The sequence below is a fragment of the Melospiza georgiana genome, chromosome 19 (assembly GCF_028018845.1).
Source record: "Melospiza georgiana isolate bMelGeo1 chromosome 19, bMelGeo1.pri, whole genome shotgun sequence".
In the NCBI taxonomy this organism is placed as follows: domain Eukaryota; kingdom Metazoa; phylum Chordata; class Aves; order Passeriformes; family Passerellidae; genus Melospiza; species Melospiza georgiana.
In genome coordinates, this window is record NC_080448.1 from 10,536,720 (window position 1) to 10,560,908 (window position 24,189).

Below are 24,189 nucleotides of genomic sequence, written 5' to 3' on the forward strand. Positions count from 1 at the left end.
GAAAAACTGAGCTTATCAGCCTTGCCAGCCTGTTTTGTTCTCTTTTTTTTTTTGGAGGAGAATGAGTTATTTACCCACTGAGGCCAGCAAGGAGCTTTCCAAAGCTGTCTTGTGGAGCTGCACCTTCCCAGCTGTCCAGGAGAGGGGAGCCCAGCCTTGGTTTTGAGAGCAGGATAACGTTTCCAGAGGAATCTAAATCCCAGTCTGAGCCACTGGGGAGCATGGAGTGTGCAGCTATGGAAATGTGCTCTCCGTGCTCCTTAAGGAAAAGGAGACCTTAGGGATGGGAAGTCCAAAATGCTGATTGCAGATCCAGCTGCTCCAGCTGTGCTGGAGTCTCCTGTCCTGTCTGGCTGGGGTGATGGTTGGGATTTCTGTGCCCCCCCTGCCTACTGAGCAGGGCTTTGAGCTGAGTTGTGGCTATGAGAAGGCATTTCAGTAAGAAATTTTCATGTGAAAATAGCTTTTTTTTAAAATCTGTAACCTTTTAAACTGTTCCCCAAACATTCTTGCTCATGTGTGGATAAATTAGCAAGGAGGTGTCTGAAAAACCAGATTCTGAGTCTAAAAATAAAGGCCATCACATAGATGTGGCCCCAAAAGAGTTATTTCAGCAGCTCTCAAGGCAGGAATGCTCCCTTCCCCACAAAGCATAACGTTCCCCAGTTCAAAGCATCTGCCTTCTTGAAATTTTGCCCTAGAATTTCCTCCAAATGCAAAAAGCCTTAAAATAGTCTGGCTCATTTGGCTTCCCCTTCCTGGTGCGATATTTCAGTGAGATCTGCAGACAATGCCCCGGACCTCAGAAACGATCTCCCTAATGATCCCTTTATGGGAGGAAACAACAGCCGTGGGTGGAACATTCCTCTGCAGGGTGGAACAGAATTTTCCTTGGGAGTCCCAGACTTGGACTATTTTGGATGCTCTGGGAGAGGCTGGGAATGCAGGAGCTGCTGTGCTTCAGTCGTAGCAGTTCCTAGGGAGCCAGCGCTGCGCAGATTTTTCCTCTGGAAGGTTTTTTTTTTTCCCCCTCCCTCAGAGCTGCTGTTGGTGAGCTGGAGTGTGGGCTGACCTTGCTGAGAGCTGCAGCCCAGTTGTGTGGCATCATTTCCTCAGTGCCCCAGGGTGCAGTAGAAAAAGTTCCCATAGATTTTTCCAGGGAGCGTTGAGCGCTCTCCCCATGGTTTGATGTGTCACTCCCTCAGTTGTGTTTATTGCTGGAGCTTCTGCATGGGCTGGCTGTAATTTTTCTGACAGTTGCTGACATGCCTTTGCTGGTTGTTTGGCTGAAGCTGCTTCACCTATCAGGCTTTTGTCCTTGTAATAAGTAGCCTCTGGATTTACTGGTGGTTTAACCCTTGGCAGGGTCTCTGCAAGCAGGGTGAGTAAAGGTGAGGTGGATTCAGCTGAAATCCATTTTAGAAAGAATCAAGAGCCCCAGAGCAGTCCCAAGATCCCAAATGGATTTGTGATTTGATAGTTTGAATCTAAATAAAACCCAACAAACTTTTCTGTTATCTCTGGTCCATCTTTCCCTTCCTGCCCTGTGACTGCAGTGACTGAAGTTGCATCAAACAAGGACTGTGTTTCAAAGAAAAATGTGGTTTATTGCTTAATGTGTCTGATTCCTTTAGGGTCTGGCTCAATTAGTGCTAGAACAAAATTAAGTGTTAACCAGAAGTGCGAATGGATGTGCCTGGGCTGGGAAAAGCTTTGGATGTTTCTCATGGCTGAAGATACTGCCTGATAACTTGGATTGCTTTGCTTGGCTCCTTCTGTGTTTTGCTCCATGAAAACAGTGATATAGATTTTCTTTCTCATAACTCCAGCAGTACAAGCAAAGGGATGGCAGCTGCTGTGGTCAAATAATAAGAATATTTCCTTGCTGCCCAGACAGTTCACTTGGCCATCCCATCCTTTGGTCAGCCAGGGCTGTCCTCTCTCCTGGCATGTAAAAATGAACATCTGGGCTCTGCAGCTGTGGGGAGGCTCTGCCTGCCCTGCCCTGGGTGTGCTGCAGTCTCTGGCAGGGTTTGAGCCTGTGGGAGGAGGAGGAGGAGGCTGTGTCTGGCAGAGAAAAATGCCCACAGGTTGTGGGTTTGACAAGGTCATGGCTGGAAATATGTGAAATACTCCCTTGGTTTTTCTTGTCTTTAAACAGAGATCAGGGAACACTTTGCAGAATCAATAGAGGGAGGAAGGAGGAGATGAGGATGGAGAGTGAGCAGAAGAGGAGAGGGATGCAGGTGCAGCACAGGGCAGTGGGTGTGTGGTGTTCACAGGGGTCTGAGGATGAGGGAGGAGATGAGAATGTTGACTCCATGTTTCAGAAGGCTTGATTTATTATTTTATTATATATATTATATGAAAACTATACTAAAAGAATAGAAGAAAGGATTTCATCAGAAGGCCGGCTAAGAATAGAAAAAGAAATTATAACAAAGGCTTGTGACTGATTGAGACAGTCTGGACAGCTGGGCTGTGATTGGGCATTAATTAGCAACAACCACATGAGAGCAATCACAGATGCACCTGTTGCATTCCACAGCAGCAGATAACCATTGTTTACATTTTGTTCCTGAGGCCTCTCAGCTTCTCAGGAGGAAAAATCCCAAGGAAAGGATTTTTCATAAAAGATGTCTGTGACTCTCTGCTGGTTTTCTGAGCAGTGTCCTGAGCTGCAGGAGTGTCAGCCTGGCAGGCAGGGAGGTGCTTTTGTGCTCTGTGTGTGCAAACCTGCTTAGGAAGCTGCTCTGTTGCTTCAGCCTCCCTCCTTCACCTGCACCTCCTTTCTGACTGCAGGTCGTGTTTCCTGCTGAACTGGGGCACCCAGTGCCTGCACACCTCCTACCCCAGGCACTTCCCTGCCATTTATTTGTTTATTTAAACACTTCCAGCCATCAAATTCCAGTGCTGCTTCCCTGGCCTCAGTGCCAGGTTTGGCTCACGTGGGAGGTGTTGATGTGTCCCTGCTGCTGGGACAGCACTGGCTGTCATAATCTCTTAATAAATAATTAAACCTAAGTCTCTGGAATATTTGGGAGCTATTTTGTGTCACAATCCCTGGTGTTGTAAGCACCATCTCTCAGTTGTATTCATTGTCTCCTGCCTGGCTAAGCTTTATCACCTGGATTTTTATGAATGGGTCATTATTCTGAAATGTGAGCATATGAAATATGACTAGTGTTAGATTTCAATACCTTTTTAAGATAGTGAATGGATTGGGGTTAAATATGGGGTTTTAAGCTGTGTGACTTCATATATTTTATAAGAAGTCATGCCACAGATCCTGTAAGGCTCCAGCTGAGTGATTAAAGTCCCATAATGTTCTTTTGTAACCCATGAATAATAAGCAGGAGCTGAGCTGCCAAAATGAATCAAAAGTGAGTTTCATTCAGAGTCATTTCCCTAGTGAATTGTGACAGCTGGACAATGTCCTTCCCTTGTAGTGACACCGAGCTTTTTCTAGCCCAGAACACGTTCAGTGAGCAAGGTTTCAGGTGGATGGCATGCCAGGAGGAGCTGCTGCTGTTTATTCTCATGCTGGCACAACTTTTGCCATCTGCTGCAAGGCAGGAGCAGGTCTGAGCTCGACCTTGCCTTGTGCTTGAGCTCAGGGGCTGTTCCTGCCCTGCAGCCTGAGCCTGGGGATGGGGCTGCTGCTGTTGGAGGCACTGCAAGCTGCAAACTGTGACCAGTCCTGTGTGGCTTTGATGCCAGCAAAGCAAGAAACCCAGCCTGAAAATAGAATTCCAGACAGGCAGGAGATTGTGTCTTATTGTGGATATTTAAAATTGGTTTTCCCCCTCTTTTTCCCCCCTTTTCCCCTCTATCCACAATATTAATTTTTTTTTAATATTGTGGATATTTAAAATTCTTCCCCCCCCCCCCTTATTTGTCTTTTTTTGTTGTTGTTGCCTCACATACATTTTTGGTGTGTGGTCGTGTTTGTTCCAGCTGTGTTGCATCCATGCTCTTATGGCAGGTAAACTGACAGGAATTCCACTTGGAAATCCCTCCTTGCATAGTTCCTGGTGTGCCTGTCCTTCCCCCCCATTTCTGTTTGCTTTTAAACTCTTCACCTGTGCTGGTTTTGACTGGGGCAGAGAAAGAGCCCCATACTTGTGATGAAAATTAGAAAATTAGCTCTTTCCCAACCCAAACCAGCACATGAACCTGGATAAGAATTCATCTTGCAAAACCTGACGTAACCTGAGTGGTTGCTAAACTTACCCCCCACAGAAGTCAAGCTCTGGAATTGCAGATGTGGCTCTGATGTTTCAGATGTGGTTCTGATATTTCAGATGTGGCTCTGAAATGTGGCTCTGATGTTGCAGATGTGGCTCTGATATTTCAGATGTGGCTCTGAAATTGCAGATGTGGCTCTGAAATGTGACTCTGAAATTGCAGATGTGGCTCTGATATTTCAGATGTGGCTCTGAAATGTGGCTCTGATGTTGCAGATGTGGCTCTGATGTTGCAGATGTGGCTCTGAAATTACAAATGTCACCAATTGCAGTGTGCAAACACCTCAGCACACAAATCAGCTGGAGCCCCTCAGTCATTTACAGCCTTCCCAAATAAATTGAGAGTGTTTTCCCTCCGATCCAGCACAGGATGGAGGGAGGGTGAGGAGCATTTCCAGGGTCCCTGGGTTCTCCAAGGTGTGTGCTGGGCACAGGGAGGTGCAGCAAACCCTGCAATCAGGGTGTCAACACCAACAGGAGGGCAGAGCCTCACCTGGGCTATCCTGACACAGATAAGGAGAATAATGAGTGGCTGCAGAGATTTTCTGCATGATAATAGTGTTTAATTTTGGGTGTGGGCAAGGCTGTGGCTGCTCACCTGCCACGTGAGGAAGCTGTAGTAACCTGCCATGAGGTGATGGTAAAGCTGTAGTAACCCTCCATGAGGTGATGGTAAAGCTGTAGTAACCCTCCATGAGGTTATATATGTTTTTATAAATACTTATAAGTACATTTATAGTATTTATAATACATTTTTAGTATTTTATAGTATTTATGTAATATTTTTATATTATTTACACTATATTGGGCCAAGAAGCCCCCAGTGCTCAGGTGTAAAACCATTTCTTCCCAAATCCTTGCCATCCCCCAAATTCAAAAGCTGCACCACCAGCATCCACCTTTATTTATTTTTAAATTTTTGCTTTTTAACCCTTTTATTTTCAGTTCTCATTATAAATATTACCATGAGGTGATGGTGAAGCTGTAGTAACCCACCATGAGGTGATGGTGAAGCTGCAGTAACCCGCCATGAGGTTATATATATTTTTATAAATACTTAAAAGTACATATATGGCATTAATAATACATTTTTAGTATTTTATGGTATTTATATAATACTATACTGTATTTATATAATACATTTATAGCATTTATGCTATATTGGGCCAAGAAGCCCCCAGTGCTCGGGTGTAAAACCATTTCTTCCCAAATCCTTGCCATCCTCCGAATTCAAAAGCTGCACCACCAGCATCAACCTTTCTTTTTTTTTATTTTTAAATTTTTATTTTTTAACCTTTTTATTTTCAGTTCTCATTTTAAATATTACCATGAGGTAATGACGAATCTGCAAGGCTTTGGCCAGAACTACCTGGGAGTCAGCTGTCACTTCACCCCCTGTGTCTGTCAGTGTTTGTGCAGCTGTGGAGAACGTGGGGTTTGATTTCTCAGCATGATTTGGGGTTAAGTGAAGGGGCAGCTCCAGCAATTTTAAGCTTTGTGCAGCGTTGGATGTAATGTGCTGATAGAAAGTGTCCTGTGCAGCCTGAGTGGTTGGGATTGGAGCTGATGACACAGAACTCTCTTCTGCAGTGACAATTGTGGTAGTTATGTTCTATTTGCTGACCTGCCAGGGTGGAAATGTGCTCAGATCAAACCCCAGGGTGATGAGCCCTTCAGGTTTGCCTGCTCAGGGAAATCAGCTGGGCACTGTCCTGTGCTGAGACGAGCCCAGGCTTCAGCTTGCAGTGGTTGAAACTTGAGGGTTTTCTCTCAAATGAAATCAGTCTGAGAATCAAAGTGAAATTTCCACCCTTCCCCAGTCGGGAGGGACTCGTTTGTGTGAGGTTTCAGCGGCAGGAAATGTGAGGCTGGTTCCAGTGTGAGAGGGTTGCTTTGAGATCTCCACAGCTGAGGCTCCTCAGAGAATTTGGGGATGGGAACTTTATTTTTAGTCGTGGTCTAGATGTTCATTGATCTGGGCTGGAAGTGTGGCAGCAAATGAAAGAAGCATTAACACTCAGAATTCAAGAGCAGGGACCAGGCCAGGAGCATTAAATTCTCAGCATCATGACCACAGCCCTATTTGTAACATTAAAAATGCATTTGGATGCTGTGAATTTGGCAGATGTCAAGTGTCTATAAAACACTTGGTAGAGGGCAGCTTTCTGATGTGAATAACAACATTCAATTGAACTATATATTGGCTAGAATCAAATAAAAATAACATGTTTCTAGCACAACACCAGCAAGCAAATAGAAACCATGGAGGTATTTTAACCATTACTGGGGAAAAAAAACCCCCAGTGTTAGTTCAGTTAATCCCCAAGCAAGGGAACTCCACCTGAAAATTTGCTTTTTCTCCCACTTCAATGACATCTTCTAGTAACACACAGGCCTCTTAATTCCTATTTGCATATTTCCTGGTACTGAAGGTATTTTCTTGCACAAGATTCCTGATGGGATGCATAAAGAGGTATTTGGAAATTAACACACCCACTAATGAGCTGCTGGTTGATGGGGTGATGTGACAGCTCTGTACCTGGCTGGAGGAGGAGGAGGAGGCTGTGTCCATCTGCAGCACTGCAGGGATTTGGAGAGACTGGCTGTAATTCACTTGGCTGGTTTGTTTTGGCTGCAGTTATTGTTGCTAACACTGTTTTTTTGTCAGCCTGGTACTGTAAGTCACTGGAACATAACCTTTTAAAGAATGCATCACTTCCAAATTTAACAAACAAGTCACAGTCTGGTCCCACCTCTCGCTTGGGTTATTTTCTTCTCTCCTTTTGCTGCTTGGAAGATCTGGTGTGAGGAGGTGACACAAGGAATGATGTGTGGTCTGACCTCAGGAGCTGCTTGGGACAGTGCCAAGGAAAGCAATTTTTGAGGCAGTCTCCCAGTGATTCATGGTTTACCTCTGCTCCCCATTGTTTTACACCGCTGCCTTTGGAGTCTTTTGCTGTCGCATCTCAAGGTGAAGGAGGTTGCAGAGCTGTGGCTGATTCATGGGCTGTGTTTTTCCCTCCAGCTTTGGAGAATTTGGCAAACAGCAGAGCTGCTCGCTGGCTGCCCAGCTTACCTGGGCTCAGGCTGTGAGCTGGGGTGGAGTTTTTCCACCTGCTGTGTGTGGTGTGAGCACAGCAGCTCCCCCTGCATCAATCCTGCCTGAAAAACAGGGGTGGCTGAAAAAGCACAGTGGCCTTAAACTGGGGAGTTTAACACCCTGGTGTGTTCCTATCCGTGAATTATTCTGGGGACTCACTTCTGGAAGCAGGACAGGCCACATCCCCTCCTTCCCTCTTGCACCCAGGATGTGTCAGACACTCTAAACCACAGAGGAGGAATGTGATCCCTGGCTTGTACCAAGCACTCTGTGCCTGGAGCCACTCCCCCCAAGGCTGCTCCTGCCAAATTTACAAATTTAGTGGTTTTTACTAAATTTACACTGCTCAGAGCAGTTGGGAAGCCTTGGTCAAACATGAGGGAAAAAACTCGGACACTGCTGGGCTCTGCCTCCCAGCCCAGCCCTCTCCATCCCCACCATGATTCTCATGGCACTTAGAGGTTGCACAAAATAGAATAAATAATTCAACTGGTCCTGCCAAATTTACTAATTTAGCTGGTCTTTGCTAAATTTACACTGCTCAGAGCAGTTGGGAAGCACGGGGCAAACCTTAGGGAAGAAGTTTGGACCTTGCTTTCTCTGCCTCCCAGCCCAGCCCTCTCCATCCCCGCCATGGTTCTCAGCTGGTGCTGGCACTCAGAGGTTACACAAAGTTGAATAAATAATTCTGATGGGTTAATTGTAGCTTGCAGGCTCAGCTGTTGATTGGAGTCATATGGTGTGTTTTTTCCAGTGTGTCACAACCTTGTTTTCAACATCCTCGTTTCGTACAACCACAACAGATGATGTCTCCAGCCTCTTTATTTCTTCCTGCTCCTCTGCCCCCAGAATGAACTGCAGGAAATGCAATAACTTCACTCCTGGTTGCTGTTTGGGGTGTGTGTGCATTTCCATGTTTCCCAGTTGCACTGATGAGGAAAGCAATAAATGAGTGAGGCAAGGTGCTGGGGCACAGCTGGGAGAGCACTGCCTCTCATCCATCACAGCAATAAAAGCAATTCCTGGCCTCTTGATACTGTTTTTCCCTAGAATTTCTGTCCAGAAGAAACCTATTAATAAAATAGTAACAAAAGCAGGAAGAAAATGCTTTTAAAATTCATGATTCACCCTTGTAGCAGGAGCAGAGTGTGAAGGGAAATGCATTTTTTGGATTCTGTGGTTTCCCCTCTCTTTTTACAGCTGAAAGAGCTGTCATTTGTTACATTAATAAACTTCTGTATTGCACCTTGAGCAATTAGACCTAATTTCATGCCCCAGATGTTGCTTTCTTATCCCCTAATAACACTATTTATTAAAGATGAGGTGTTTTCTTATATTTGAAATTTGTTTTTCTATTTGCTTTACTCTGTCTTTATAGTAATTGGGAAGGTGATAGTTTTCTTTCATTAGTGGTTAATTTTCTTTATTTGTTTATTGGTTAATTTTTTTTTATTTGTTGGTTAATTTTCTTTATTATTGGTTAATTTTCTTTATTTGTTTCCTCTACACTCAGTATTTTACTCTCAGATGCTATGGTTAGAGTGTACAGCAAAAAAAAAAGTTTAATTGATTTCTTTTAACTGTCTTTTATCACAATTATTAAATATCACCATTAGAGAAATAGGTTCTTTTGAAGAAGCTCTGAATTTCTGGGACTGTGCAGAAAAATCAGCATTTGCTGTTAGTGCTTAAGCAAAGGGAGACAGCAATTGGCATCCGTGAAGAATTTCAGGCTGAATCTTGAATTTTATCCAGACCTATCCAAAGCTCAGACCATACAAAACAGTTGCTGCTTGCTTAATAATTTAATTATTAATTATTAATTACAGAGTAATGTGCTGCAGACCTGAACACAGAGACAGAGCTAAATACATTGAAAAGAGCATTCTTTGCTCCTTTGCTTTGCACTTAATCCACGAGCCTTTAAATGGAGGAGAAAATTGAATTCTCAGAGGAATTGGAGAGGCTGCTGGGGACTGTTCAGCCCTCACACATTTTTGTGTTTTCATGTCCCTCAGTGAACATCTGTGACACCAATGCATAAAGTGTTAACTTTCACATGATTCAGAACATTTTTCAAAGGAGACTTTCCTTCCCCCCCCCCCCCCCCCCCCCTCTGGAAAATGAATTATAAACCATCTCCAGCTTTTTCTACTTTTATTATAACCCAGCTATATTCCAGCAAAAGCTCCTGGCAGATAGTTTCCTCATCCACTTCCAAATGAAGATGTGTTAAATTTATTTGCTGAAGGAACTTGTAGCTTGTGCTCTAACCTTGGTCATGGGACTGGATATAAAAGCAGAGGGATGGAAGCCCACTGAACAGCAGGGAACAAAGTGGAGCTGGAAATGTTATCAGGCTGGGCAGGCAGAACGTGTAGAATTACTGCAGAAGGCAGATTTTGGCCATGTGATTTTGGATTTTGGATTTTGGACATGTGGCTTCCTTCACTGCATCCACGTGTGCTTCACACTGCTCTGCCATGGTTGGGTAAATAAAAGGGACCAGGTGCCCCAAGAAAATAGCACTTAAGTCCTATTTTAAATATTAAAAATGTTTTTTAATCCTATCAAATGGTGAGAGCCATTTCCTGTGCTCCACCTCTTTACCTGTGCTTAGAAAGAGCCATTCCTGCTGCAGGTGTGTGGGAGGCTGAGGTGCCCATTCCAAAGGAATCAGCCTCATGTTTTCCACCAGAATAATGTCCTGTTAATTCAGCAAGGGGTTTGGGCAAGCACTCAGTGTTCTATATGTGTGTTTTTTATTTATAATTAATGATGAGCATAGAGGTCTTGTGGAGGTTTCATTTTTCTGCTCTAAATACCTGTTGATCAGGAGTAAGTTCTACCTATTTTTCCACACTTAGTATGGAATTAGTCAAAATATATTCCAGCAACCCTTAAGAGCTGCTTTCATAAAATATCTAGATGAAATTTTGCCAAATCATTATTGTAAAGTGGATACTGAAACCCTGGCCCTCTCAGGTTCAATATTCCAACGTGGTACATTGACTTTTGTTGTGCTGCTGGTATTTTCTTTGTAAGAAAGCTGCTCCCCTCCAGTGCCCCAGCCCCAGGGAGTGTCAAGAGCAACTGTGTATTTCTTAGAAAGGTGAAAACTGAATGCAGATTTTCTTTCCTCTCTGACCTTGTTTCTTTTCCAGGCCCTGGAAGAAGCCCAGAAAGCCATTCAACAGCTCTTTGGTAAAATTAAGGATATTAAAGACAAGGCTGAAAAATCTGAACAAATGGTGAGCAGCACTTTCTTTCTGGCCTTTGAAAGGGAGGGGACACTGACTTTTCCTGGCAAGTGACATTTTTGTCCTTGGTGCTGGCTGGTTGGGAATTTCCTGTGTCGAACCTGTGGTGTCCACAGGGCTGCTGATCTGACAGTCCCAAAGAGGAGAGAGTGCCTTCTTATCCCCTGAAAATTCCATTGCTGGGGCTTGATATTGAACCAGAATCCTTCTTCATTCCACAGGTGAAGGAAATCACCAGGGACATCAAGCAGCTGGACCACGCCAAGCGTCACCTGACCACCTCCATCACCACCCTCAACCACCTGCACATGCTGGCAGGGGGGGTGGATTCTCTGGAGTAAGTCTGGGAATTCTTGGTGTGAAGTTTGTGCAGTGTTCTCAATGGGTTTGGCACAGCCTGCCTGGTTTCTCTGAGGGAATTTTGCTCCCAGGTCTGGATTTCTGCTGGCAGGTCTGTGTTGCTCTGAGTGACCCCCAGCCCGGGTTGTTGTGTTTAATAATTTGCAGCATTGATTGCTTGTATTTCTCTGTTGCTTTTTGGTGATGAGGAATGAGTATGGCTTCAATAAGGAATCCTCATTAGGGATGTACTCTTGGGAGGATTTTTGTCACTCTTGTATCTAAAACTGCAATGAGTTTTGGTAAAGGTCAACTCTAATTTTTATGAGTTTAAGGAAACCTTGCAGCTTGTACCATGTGTAAATTGGGGGTTAAATATTTCCAATAATCCTTTTTGGTTTTTTTAATATGCTTGAGGAGCACACAATTTAGGAAAATACAGGTTTTTTACATGTTGCATCTGTGAAGTTGCACAGCCTGTTCTTGGTTTGTAGCAAATCCTGCACGAACGCCGGGTCACGAAATGCTGAGAATTAAATTTTACTCAGCCTGCTGTCTCCAACTGGAATGATCCTAAAGGATGATATAAAAATAAATTAACTTGATTTTCTTTTTTTTTTTCCCTGTCAGTTCCCTGTGAAAGTTATTAACAGAGAAGTCAAGGCTAATGGCTTTTCAGCATCCTTCTCCTCCAGAGAAGCTTTAACTCACACTTTGTGTGTGATGACGAATGGCTTCACTCAGGTCATTACAGTGAAATAACATTTACTGCCTCCAGACCCATACTGGGAAGTGGATGCACTCAGTAATTTACATGTTCCTTGCCAAGTGTTGCTTTGACATTTATGGTTTTTTTTGAGGCATTGTTAGATTTGTGCCAGATTGGTTTATTTTAGCGTCGCTTAAGTGAAATTTTAATGCAGCGTTGGAATGTTAATGAAGAGCTGTGTGTTTTAGAAAAATAAATGTCAGTAGGGACCAGTGTGACCCAGTGGGGATGAAGTAACCTGTGGAATTACCACCCAGGACTTTCATTGAATCTGCCTTTGTAAATCTTTAATTTCCTCTGCAGGGCTATGACCAGGAGGAGACAATATGGGGAGGTTGCCAACCTTCTGCAAGGCGTGGTGAATGTGTTGGAGCACTTCAACAAATACATGGGGATCCCTCAGATTCGACAGCTCTCTGAAAGGTAAAAGGTTCAAACCCTGAGCACTCCCTTTCCTGCTGGGGAAGAGGGGTAGGAAATGTCTTAGGCAGGTTCAGAATCTCAGGGAGGTGAAGCTTTGATTTTTCTGGCGTTACAATAATTTGGTGAGGTTTGGTGTGAGTCCCCACCACCCTCAGCAGTAGCAGGTGAAGGCTCAGTGGCCACTAAGTTCTCCTCAGTCTTGGCTTCATTTGGGATGTGACAGCTGGGATTTGAGGGAACAAGGTCGTCCCTGTTCTGGGGGACAGTGCTGTCCCTGCCTGAGGTGGCTTTGATCATTACTGGGGTACTCATAGGAGTCTCCCAGGCACAGTCATTAATTTTTTGTGGTGCCTCCCTTTGCTAAGACAGCAGCTGGCTCCCTGTGTTGTTTAGTGATGGAAACAGAGTTTGAATGATTTGTTTGTAATGTTTTCATGTAAATCTGTTGGACTTTCTTTATGGCACAGACACCTCTTCCAGAAAACACAGATGGAATCCATGAAGCAGAGCAGAAGAAAAATCCACTCTAAATCTAGAGAAGGGATGGGGCCTTGTTTAACAAAGCATTTGACCATAAGCATTTGCTTAAATGAACATGAACATCAAGGAAATGTAAACATATGTCAGTGCTTTTCTGAGCTGAGGCTGTTGTCTATTCCAACCTTGTGCTCAGAGATTGCTTGCAGTGGTAATGCCCTTTGGGCAGAAACCTGCTGTCATTGGCCATTTAAAGGCCAAATATAATTTAAGCCTTGCTCTAGAATTCTGGCTGGTTTTCCCTTTCTGCTGGATGATTATTTAATATTTTTGTAGTTTGCTGATTGTTACAGAAACCAATTCAGGCTCCTGCTAAAAGTCAGGGTGGTTTCGAGTCACGCCAGCAAGACTGGCAAGGACATGGAGGAAAACTTCTTTTGTTTTATTCTCCCTTCAAGATAAGGATCTGAAAAGCTCAAGAAAGTCTGTTCCTCCTATTTTTAGCATTGCCTCGGCAGGGTTTTCCTCCCAGTGTTTATACAGGGAGAGCTGCACCATCTGGTAGTGATAGAGGAGGCTGCTGTGGGGTGAAAGGAGCTGCTCTGGGGGCTCCTCACTGCTCCACATCCAGGCAGAAAATTCCTGCAGGGAGGTCCACGGCACCATCATTCTGCTTTTGGAGTTTGACTCCGTGGCTGTGTGTCAGGGTCTGGTTTGGAGTTGATTTTTCTCTCTCTTTTTTGCTTGGAAATCCTTTTGTGATTCATGAAGCATCAGAGGAAGTTTGCCTGGGTTGAAGGAGAACTTGCAGCTTGTACCATGTGTAAATTGGGGGTTAAATATTTCCAATAATCCTTTTTGGTTTTTTTAATATGCTTGAGGAGCACACAATTTGGGAAAATACAGGTTTTTTACATGTTGCATCTGTGAAGTTGCACAGCCTGTTCTTAGTTTGTAGCAAATCCTGCACGAACGCTGGGTCATGAAATGCTGAGAATTAAATTTTACTCAGCCTGCTGTCTCCACTGGAATGATCCTAAAGGATGATATAAAAATAAATTAACTTGATTTTCCAGATCCAGGCAGAAAATTCCTGCAGGGAGGTCCATGGCACCATCATTCTGCTTTTGGAGTTTGACTCCGTGGCTGTGTGTTAGGGCCTGGTTTGGAGTTGACTTTTCTCTCTCTTTTGCTTGGAAATCCTTTTGTGATTCATGAAACATCAGAGGAAGTTTGCCTGGCTTGTTGCAGGGGTATTTTTAGACTGTGAAATTGCTGGGGTTTGATATCTCATGGATTTGTTTTAATGGTACAAGTGAAGCCTCTAGGATGGTGGGGAAGGCAAGAAATGCTTTAGTAGATGTTGGCACAGACCTGTGACATAACCAGTGTCTGTTATATACAATAACCCCTTTATATGCACTGCTCAAGGAGCAGATTCTGTTGCTTTCTGAAATAAAAAGCCTCTTTTTTCCTGGTGTGAATGGAGTGAAGCCAAGTATGAATGGGAAACCATGGGAAGGAGAAGTGCCTGCTTGGTGCTGTTGGATGTGCTCTTTGTCATGGGCTATCCAATTTAGGCTGCTGCTCCTGGATGCTGTGAGAAGCAATGATGTGTTTTTAATGTTGTTTTCCACCTGTTCTGTCCCTTTGAAAACAACCAAGCCAAAATCCCACTGTAAGGATTCATTGGAAACCTGGACTGAACTCTCAATTAGTTGGCTTCTTGTGCTGGTCCTGTTGAGTATTGATGTAAAAATGTCACAGTTCAGAGCCAAATGTAAATATTTTCCTAAGAGCGTTCCTAAAGCAATTTCTAAGGCAGTGCATTGGTAGCTGTTGTAGTAAACAGGAATATTTTTCTTATCTCTTAATGCTCTGCTGTTTTCTGAGTTTGGAGGGAGGTACAATTAGTGGTCCCAAACCCACCCAGAAAAAATTATTTGCAGGCCTAGCAGATAGTGGAAAAAAGCCTGGAAAGTATTTAGGGGAAAGATAACTATAAGTTTGCCACAGGAAAACAGGCTGGCTCAGCCTCTTTTTATCTCAGCAAGCTGCCAGGCTTGGTTTAAGATTTCTGGTAGCTTTGGCTAAAGGAATTGTGGTTTCCAGTAATTGAATGTCATTTGAAACATAGCAGTGGCTTTTGTTGTTTTTATTTTTTAAAGGCAGGGGAAACAGAGAACAAAAGCCACTAGTAATAAAACAGAAGTCAGAGGAACAGAAATCATTAATAGCTGGATAACCAGAGGGTTTGGCAGCCCCAGGAAAAGGCAATTCCCTGCTGTGTGGGATGGCTGCTGGGGTATCCCAGGTTCTGGGGGAACCTACCCAGGGAAAGAGACCCTTATCAAACCCACTGAGGCTCTGAGGGATCCTAAATCTCTTATCTGGGCTTGCTGAGCCAGCTCACCTGGTGCAGGGTTGAATGTCCAGGCTCTTATGGCTGCACTTTCCACTGCATGGAGAATATTCTGAATTATTGCTGACAGCTTTCCACAGGGGCAATAATCTCCAGTGGCTGAAGCAGGTGCCCCCCTTGTGCTCTGCCTAAGGCAGGTGAGCTCTAAAGAGGTGGCAGAAAGGTTTTCTTGCTTCTGGCTGCGTGTTCATAATTGAGAAAATAATTGAGCGTTTCTCTGTGTGTGTGGTTGTATAAAAAGTGAATTTTACTGGGAGGGCACTGTCCTTGCCCACACCTCAACTTTGGTTCTGCTCTGTCCCTCTCTTAGAAAATATGAAGGAAAAAAAAAAAAAAAAGAGATTCAAACTTGTTCTCCCTGCCTGCTTTTGAGAGATTTTTATGCAGGACCTATTTTTAAAAAATACATATTTTTAACATCCCACTGGAGCAAGGCATTCCTGCAAGTTTCTTAATTTAAGGATATGAGAATCCCCATTAAGATTATCCTTAAGTACTTTCCTGAATCAGAGCCTAAACCAACAAAGCTTGTGGACAGGGCTTTTAACTGTTTGACAGAGGCTCTTTTAAATGTGTTGAGTCTTGAGGAATCTGGCTGCTGCTCTTTTCAGTGCCTCCACTGTGCTGCACTGCAGCTGTTGTCAAACAGAAAGGTCCCCACAGCCACTCAGAGGGAAAGAAGTATCACTGCTGATAGCTTCCAGTTGTTCATACAAACTAAACTCACTAATTTCTGTGACTCCTAATTCCACACACTTCTTGTTTCCGGATTATTTAGAAGATAAAAAAATTTCTTTTTTTTTTTCCCATTTCTTTTCCTGAGGAATGAAATATTTCTTTCTGTGATTCTCACATGAGCTACAAGTGCTTTCTTGTAGAATTTAGGCAGGAGTAAACCTGTAGCTGTGGCTTCTTCCTTACTGATTAAATTCCCCACTCCTGTTTCAAAATATGGAATTAGATTTCAACATTTTGTTTCCCACTTATGAAGCTGTTAGCTGGATGTCTTTTACCTGGAAGAGTAGAGGAGTCTCTGAACATTCCTGTGAAGCAGAGAGCTTAAGTGAGAATTATTTTTGACACTGCAGGCAGGAAGCTTTTCCAACAAAATCCCCATAAATAAATCCTGAGGAAGGCAGGTCGTACATCCAGTTAAATCACAGATATAAATTTATATTTCAGCCGTCAATTTTAAAGGACTGGAGACAGGAAAGAATCCAGCATTGTCAGATCATCTCGTGGGTTTTTCCTACTAATGGAACTCAAATGGGAAGATTAAAGAAGCAGATCATTCCTTGATAAGGTCGAGGAGTCTTAAACAAGCACAAAAAAAATTCCCAAGTCTTCTCCCCACAGTCTGAACAAACATTTTCACAACAGTAAATGTCGCCAGTCTTGCTAAAGTATCAATCTCAGTGGAAAAATCCAGTGTGTGAGTGATCAGCTCAGACCTTTCCAGTATAATAAAAACTGATGGAAGAATTCAAGGGCTGCAGAGGGATAGAAGTGCCTCACTGTTTGCTTTGGCACTTTCTAGTGTGTGTAGGCATTTCCATTTCCCTAGAAGTATCAATTAAGCTGTATTGACTTTTATTTCTGGAAATTGGAAGCTTTATTCTCTCGGCCAAATAAAGAGCAAGGTTGTGGTTTACTCTACTCTCATTTCATACCTTTTGCTCTTTTGTGCTTCTCTGAGACACTGAGAATTTATAGGATAAAAGTGCTGCCAGCTGTATTCATTTAGAAGTGGATCAGCACACCTGGAGCTGTGAAAGGTTCATGGTGGAGAATGAGACATTTTGAAGATTTTTGCATGTTGGAAACATATTTCTGTTGAAATGTGGGCAACAGAAATGAATTTCAGTGTAGATCACACTGGCATTAAAGGCCTTTCAAAGAGCTGATTAAGTGGCTCTTATTGAAATATTAAATGGCAGCAGGGCAGGAGAACCCAGAACATGTTCTGCTGCAGCTGAGGGCTCAGGAATTGCCATTCAGGGAGCAAAAAGTCTCCCAGTTTTGACACAGAGACCTTCTGGGTGTGGATATTTTCTCTTCAGCATCCTTTTGATCCCTTACAAACCTTCCTGCACCTTGCAGGGAGGTTTTTGAGGTCCCCCCCAAAGCCTTTCCTGTATCCCCTCAGGGTGAAGGCAGCACAGAACGAGTTGGGGCAGCAGATCCTGGCTGACTTCGAGGAGGCCTTTCCTTCCCAAGGTACAAAGGTAAAGTTCTCACTTTCCCTCTTCCTCCCATTGAAAAGCGTCACTGAAAACTCCTCAGGGTGATTGGTTGTTGGATTTAGTCTCATTTTTTCCTCTAGGTTTGGTCTCTGCCTGTTTCAGGAGTTTCTTTAGAAAGCAGAGGGGGATTTCTGCCAGCCTTCCCTTCACCCTGCACCAAGCTCCTGCAAGAGGGCTGCAGCCAGGCAGGGAATGCCCAAAAATTCATCTCTGGGGTTTCCTTGGGGTCTCACCCAGTCACTGATTATTGGCTTGTCACAAAAATCAGTGTTTTGTTCAGAGGAAGCCAAGCACAGGCTGGCTGCTGAGACAGTGCCACCAAGTTTGTGTCTGGTTTGCTCAGCACAGATACAAATCTGGGCTGGGGCTAAAGCACCAACTGTGCTTCCCCAGCACTGTGCATCCAAACATTTGCAAACAGTAAGGGGAGTAGGTGTGAATTTGAGTTTACTTCCAAGAAAACACCAGTTCTGTCTTTCAAAATACCAGCTCTGCTATTTTCTTCATACAAGTACAGAAATGAGAAGACTCTTTGTGAAGGGCAAATCTGTGTTTGTGAGAAGCAGCACCAAAGCAGCTTTTTTTTTTTTTTTTAAAGTTTCTAAATTTTCTGCCTTTACCATGAAACAAATTCATGGTCAGTGAAATGGAAGCAGCTCAGTTTTCACGCAGCCACAAATAAAGAGTAGCAGCAGAAAAGAGAATAATAGGAAAGGATAAACTTGGATACATTTACAATCACCCATTGAACTTATTTAACCTGAAATAATTTTCTTCCTGTTTATTTTGACAGAGGACTGGTGGGCCCAGCAATGTCCTACGTGATGCCTGCCTGGTAGCCAACGTCCTGGACCCCAGGATCAAACAGGAAATCATCAAGAAATTCATTAAACAACACCTCTCCGAGTATCTGGTCCTTTTCCAGGAAAATCAAGATGTAAGGGAAGCTTTGCAAGCTCCATTTGGATTTCACATTTTGCTCTGCTGGCATTCCCAAAGTTCTCACTTCCACAGGTTCCTGTGGTGAAAAGTTTTTATCCCAAGGGCTTGGAAACTGATTCTGGGTGTGATCTAGAGTGGCTGATGAGCTGGGAGTTTTCTCTGCCAGGATCCTCCCACCTTAGACCTCAGTTTCTCAGATCATCACTAGAAATGTTTTCTCCCACATATAGAAAATAAATTTGTGTTAGTTTTATTTCAACCCTGCAAAAGGTTGAAAAATGAAACTGATAATTGAAAACTCAACACCACCCCCCAAACAATCAAGCAACACCCCAAAATGCTTAGGAAGCTGAGAGGGAGTGATTTCTAGAAAGTTGATTATCTTTATAGCTATTTTTTAAACTATCCTGATACTAACAGCTTTGTAAAAGTTTACCATAACCTTCTTGAATTTGGAAAAAAACCCCACACAAGCCAGAATCACCTTTAGATCAAAATGTGTTTTATCAATTTCAAATGTTTGACATAGGCAGTTTAGCCTTTCTCTATTCTAAGTTTAAATAACATTTTTCCATCAAAGTTTTCTGACCAGAAAACACAATTATTGAGGGGAAAAAATCCCATCCTGCTCAGCTTGTAAGAATTTTAGTTGGAATTTAAATGTGAGCTGAATGTAAGAATCCAGGAATTGCTGCACTCTCATCCCACTCACTTTAACCTCTCTGTCTGAAACAAAGAGGGTGGGATCAAATGAAATATTATTGGATTGAGTTTTCAATAATCTCTGCATGATTTAGGAGCACTGTTATCCTCATTTTCAACAGAACTTGCTCTCTTAATTCGCACAAGATAGGATTTTCAGTCTGGCATGTGTTTAAGCACTTGGAATCCCAGAATCACTGAGGTTGGAAAAGACCTTTCAGATCCTTGATTGCAGCCCTTGCCAAGCCCACTGCTAAACCCTGTCCCTAAGTGCCACATCCACACATCTTTTCAGTCCCTCCTGGGATGTGACTCAGCCAATTCCCTGGGCAGCCTGTTCCAGTGCTTGATAACCCTTTCAGTAAAGAAATTTTTCCTAACATCCAAGGGGGATTGATATTCTCTGAGCCTGGGAGAAGCAGTGAGAGAAGCAAAGAATGATCAAAGCAATTCTTATCTCATTTACTGCTCCTGTGTTGTTGACAAGTGGAATGCATTGTGGAAGGTTGTTTACCTGAAGGGAATTGGTGATTGGATTTTGGTGTGAGTGTTTTGATTCACTGCCCAATTGAATCCAGGTGTGTGTGCAGTGGAGATAAGTGCTTGGCAGATTCAGTTTAGATGTAATTTAATATAATACAGAATAATATAGTATAATCAAGTAATTAATTAGCATTCTGATAGGATGGAGTCCTCATCATTTCTCTCGGACATCGGGCAAAAATATCACCAATAATCCAAAGCATTCAGAGGATGTTAATCAATATAAAATCATGAGACAGAGCAGAGCTGCAGCAGCAGCACAAGTCTGAATATTTGCTAAAGATGCTGATGGTGCTAAAAAGTCATTTTCTCTGGGGTTCAGGTGGCCTGGCTGGACAAGATTGACCAGCGCTATGCCTGGATCAAGATCAATGTAAAATAATCAATGTAAAATCACCTCTGATTGAGAGAGAGCAGAGCTGCAGCAGCAGCACAGCTCTGAATATTTGCTGAAGTTGTTGGTGGTGTTAAAAAGTCTTTGTCCCTGGGTCCAGGTAGCCTGGCTGAACAAGACTGACCAGAGCTACGCCTCAATCAAGATGTTAATCAGTGTAAAATCACCTCTGCTTGAAAGAGAGCAGAGCTGCGGCAGCAGCACAGCTCTGAATATTTGCAACTGCTGCTGGTAAAGTTGTTGGTGGTGTTAAAAGGTCTTTGTCCCTGGGGTTCAGGTGGCCTGGCTGGACAAGATTGACCGGCGCTACGCCTGGATCAAGAGGCAGCTGGTGGATTATGAGGAGAAGTACGGGCGCATGTTCCCCGCAGAGTGGTGCATGACGGAGCGCATCGCCGTGGACTTCTGCCACATCACCAGGTGAGCCCCTCCTGGCTACCACACATCTCTGACAGACACAGAACTGCCCCAGGATTCTGCCATGTCACCAGGTGAGCCCCTCCTGGGTAATCACATCAACAGACAGACACAGAACTGCCCCAGGATTCTGCCATATCACCAGGTGAGCCCCACTTGGGTACCACACATCTCTGACAGACACAGAACTGCCCCAGGATTCTGCCACATCACCAGGTGAGCCCCTCCTGGCTACCACACATCTCTGACAGACACAGAACTGCCCCAGGATTCTGACACATCACCAGGTGAGCCCCTCCTGGGTACCACACATCTCTGACAGACACAGAACTGCCCCAGGATTCTGCCACATCACCAGGTGAGCCCCTCCTGGGTACCACACATCTCTGAATAGACACAGAACTGCCCCAGGGTTTTCTATAAGAAGCTGTGAGAAAGCTCAGAGAATTAAAACAATTATTATCTCTCTTTGTATTATTTACAGATATGATTCTCCAGAGTATACTATTCATAGTTCACCAGTAGTGTAAAAAAAGATTCTTAAAGTGTTGCTCTGGTTTTTTAAGATTTTTTTAAGCTTTCTGATGGTTACATTCTTGTAATGAACTTTCTCACACGCTTTATGTAAATAACTCATTGTTTTGCATTCTTTTATGGAGGAGGAGAAATTTAATAGACTGTTAGTTTGTCCAGTGTCATTGGAGAGGTGGCACTTTCATCCTCCAATCCACTGTCACTTTTGGAAATCTATAAATACTAGAGTCAGAAAAATAAAAGTGCCTTTTTTACCTTAGAAAGGGCAGTGAGTCCATGTCTTAGAAAGGGCAGTGAGTCCTTTAGTGACACTAAAGGGCAATCAGGACTTAAGTCCACCATTGTTTCTATAAAAACTGTAAAATAATAATAATAATAATAATAAAGATAGAATAATAATTTTTAAAACCCTGCAAATTTCTGATAATAAAGTGCCTTTTGATGCCTTCTGATGATAGAGTCTCTGTATCACCTTTGTCTGTCCCAGTACCCCTTTGGTGATACCATGCAGCTCCTGCTGCCTCCCAGCTTCCTGAAAATAAGAGTTTGGCTTGGCTCTTGCCATGAAGGTCAGTGTCTGAAGGCAGGGTGCAAATGTCTCTGTGGAATTGTCTGTGGGTAAAAGGAAGTGAGGAGTGAAAAGGCTGAGAAGCATCGCTGAAACGATGAGAAATTGAAGTGATGTGAAAATCAATTTTGAGCGTAACAGAGGTAAAAGTCAGCAATATTTCAGGCCAAGTGGAATAGCCTGAGCTGACTGTGGTGACCAGGATCTTTGCCAGCCAGAGACAGGGAACAGAGGGAGGTGCCAGTGGAGTCCCAGTAGCACCATTGGCTTTATTCTGGGTCCCAGTGGGAATCCCTGAGCTTCCCAAGCTTGGACCCTCAGGGCTTCCCCAACAGGAGATGGGGTGCTGTTACCCACAGAGTCACAACAACCGTGGCTGTGTTTGAAATGGGATCTGCAGAGCAGTTTTATGTTAGAGAGCCTCTTAGGAATCAGCCTGAATTCTGTGATGGAAGTCTCTCTGGGGAACGGAATGAGTTCCAGTGTTGGGTTTCAGACCTTTATGGGAAACCACATTTGTTTTTTCTATCTCCCCTCTCTCTTGCAGGGCAGAGCTCTCCAAGATCATGCGCACCAGGGCCAAGGAGATTGAGGTGAAATTGCTTCTGTTTGCAATTCAGAGAACAACCAACTTTGAGGGGCTCCTGGCCAAGCGCTTCTCAGGCTGCACCCTTGCTGATGGCACAGGGGTAAGGGCATTTCTGAGGAGCTCTCTTTACTCAGCAGCTTGCTCAGGAGGAAAAAACTCCCTCACACATAGCTCAGGTGGTGGAGACTACAAAAAGTGTCACCTGCAGCCTCCCCATGCTCAGTGTGACTCTACTCAGTATCACTTTTTTTCCTATATTGGAAAAAATGATTTTTTTAGTTGTGTAGACTGTAGAGAAGATGGCACAGGGCTCACAAGAATAAAGAATGCACTACTTGTGTGCTTTTTTTGCTCTCCTGGGGCCCTGTGCTGTTTGAAGCCACAGAGTGATTATGGTGTGGTTAAATGCCTTGTAATGTTTGTTCTCTACATGTCAGTGACACATTATAAATTAAAGTCCCCTCTTGTCCTCATTTCTGGGTATCACACATTGACCACATGGCACCAGCTTTCAATCCCACATTGCTGGGTCACTCTGGCTTGCAGGGACATTGGCAGCTTCTGCTTTGTCTCTTTTGGTAGATTGTAAAGGCAGAACCAAGAGAAAAAAGCTCAGGGAATATCTCTGGAGCCATCTCTGAGCTTTTCCTGCCTGGAATCTCAGCCCAGAGCTCTGCCAGCCAGATGCACACACAGAGCATGTGTGCTTGGCTTCTCTGTCCAGCCTGGATGTGAAAATTCAGCCTCCAAGGAAAGCCTGCTGGACCCACTGGTCATTTGCTAATTAAAAGAGGAAGTCCTGCGAGGTTTTCCTCCTGGCTGAATTTAGATCTCTCAGGAGTGTGGCTTTATTTATTCTGACAAGTTTCATAGAAAATTTGCAGCTTTAATTAAATTGACTTCTCTGGGTTGTTGTGAGAAAAGCAGAAGGGAAGGGTGTGGTTTCAAATGACAGAAAATCCTGTGTTTTCCCCTTTCTGACATGTCCAGAGGCTGTGACACTCTGGCTGTCATTTGCTCTGTTTTGTACTCAAAATGAAGGCCACCATTATAAATAGCTGGCTGAGGGGAGGGACAAACAGTGGGAGCAGCAATTTGGGGTTTATTTCAGGGCAGAGTTTTGGAGCTGCTGTTGTGGTTTATCCCAGTGGAGACCACACACTTTGGAGTGGAAATGTCACACTGGATAAAATGTCACACTTCCAAGGAGGATTCAAGCAGCATGGAGGGCTGGAGAGGGAGCCAGGAGCTGATCAGCTCTGCTGGGAGAAGGGAAATTGCTGGGCAGTGCTTTGAAGGGCTCAGGAAAGCAAAATGTGGGTGCAGCTGTGTGCCAGAGGGCACAAAAGTGGCTGTTCTCTGAAGAGCTCCCTCTTTTCCAGCAGAAGAAGCCAGAGGTGCCACCTCCCTCCACCAACCCCTTTCTGGAAGATGAAACTGGGGCAGAGACAGATGAGATTGTGATGGAGAAAAGTGATACAGACAAAGTAAGTCTTTGAAGTTCCCACTTCTCAGCCTCTGTCAGGATCTCCAGTGGGGCCTCAGCTTTTCCCATCCCATTGATTTGAAAAGTTTGTTTTCACAGCAATTAATTTAGTGCAGTTTTGATCCTTTGTGCAGCATTCAGGCTCCCAGTACGACCATGCTTTGCTCTGGCTCACTTCACTGAAACCAAAGCAATCTTTATTCCAGTTAATAGTGCAGAGACAATCCTGCCACGTGAGAGTGAGCTGGATTCTGTTCCAGCCTCTACAGCAACAGCCCAGGTGTAACTGCAGCATTTCTGTCAAAGGGAGATGAAAGAGCTATTTGGGTTTTCAGATCCCCAAAGAAACTCCTCTACAAACAGTTGCAATTCATATTTTGCCCTGTCAGCCAAGCAAACTGTCTGGAGTCACCAGGCAAGTCATTGACCTTTCAAGTCTCAGCTTTAGATTTTCACCCCAGATAAATCACTTGTGGGATTTTTATCTTTCCAGTGCTTTTTATCCATTACCTCTGCAAAGCAGGCAGCACCTCACTGCTTGTACAAGCACAGGGCTTCCAAAGCCCTCTGCAGACATTAAAGGGTGAATGGTAAATGCAATTGTTTTAATTGGCACCAATATCAAAGCCTCTAATTTTTTTTTTTTTTTTTATACAGCAGATGGATGTTTTCTAAATGTTCAATTGTGGGTTACTTGAGGCTGGTACTCTCCTCTTATTGATGGGATTTACAGC

At 43.8% G+C, this 24,189-nt stretch overlaps 1 protein-coding gene across 2 annotated transcripts in view; it reads left to right on the plus strand.

Moving 5' to 3' along the window:
- The window catches only part of VPS53 (VPS53 subunit of GARP complex), a 63,874-nt gene that overhangs the window by 8,163 nt on the left and 31,522 nt on the right, over positions 1-24,189 (plus strand). The window contains exons 5-12 of one of the 2 annotated variants that reach the window (XM_058037767.1): positions 10,512-10,598; positions 10,829-10,944; positions 12,019-12,138; positions 17,184-17,262; positions 18,074-18,217; positions 20,139-20,281; positions 21,928-22,069; positions 23,352-23,456. In XM_058037767.1, the coding sequence (XP_057893750.1) occupies positions 10,512-10,598; positions 10,829-10,944; positions 12,019-12,138; positions 17,184-17,262; positions 18,074-18,217; positions 20,139-20,281; positions 21,928-22,069; positions 23,352-23,456 (936 nt within the window). The remainder of the gene's footprint in view (positions 1-10,511; positions 10,599-10,828; positions 10,945-12,018; positions 12,139-17,183; positions 17,263-18,073; positions 18,218-20,138; positions 20,282-21,927; positions 22,070-23,351; positions 23,457-24,189) is intronic. The other variant, XM_058037768.1, reaches the window with a different exon arrangement.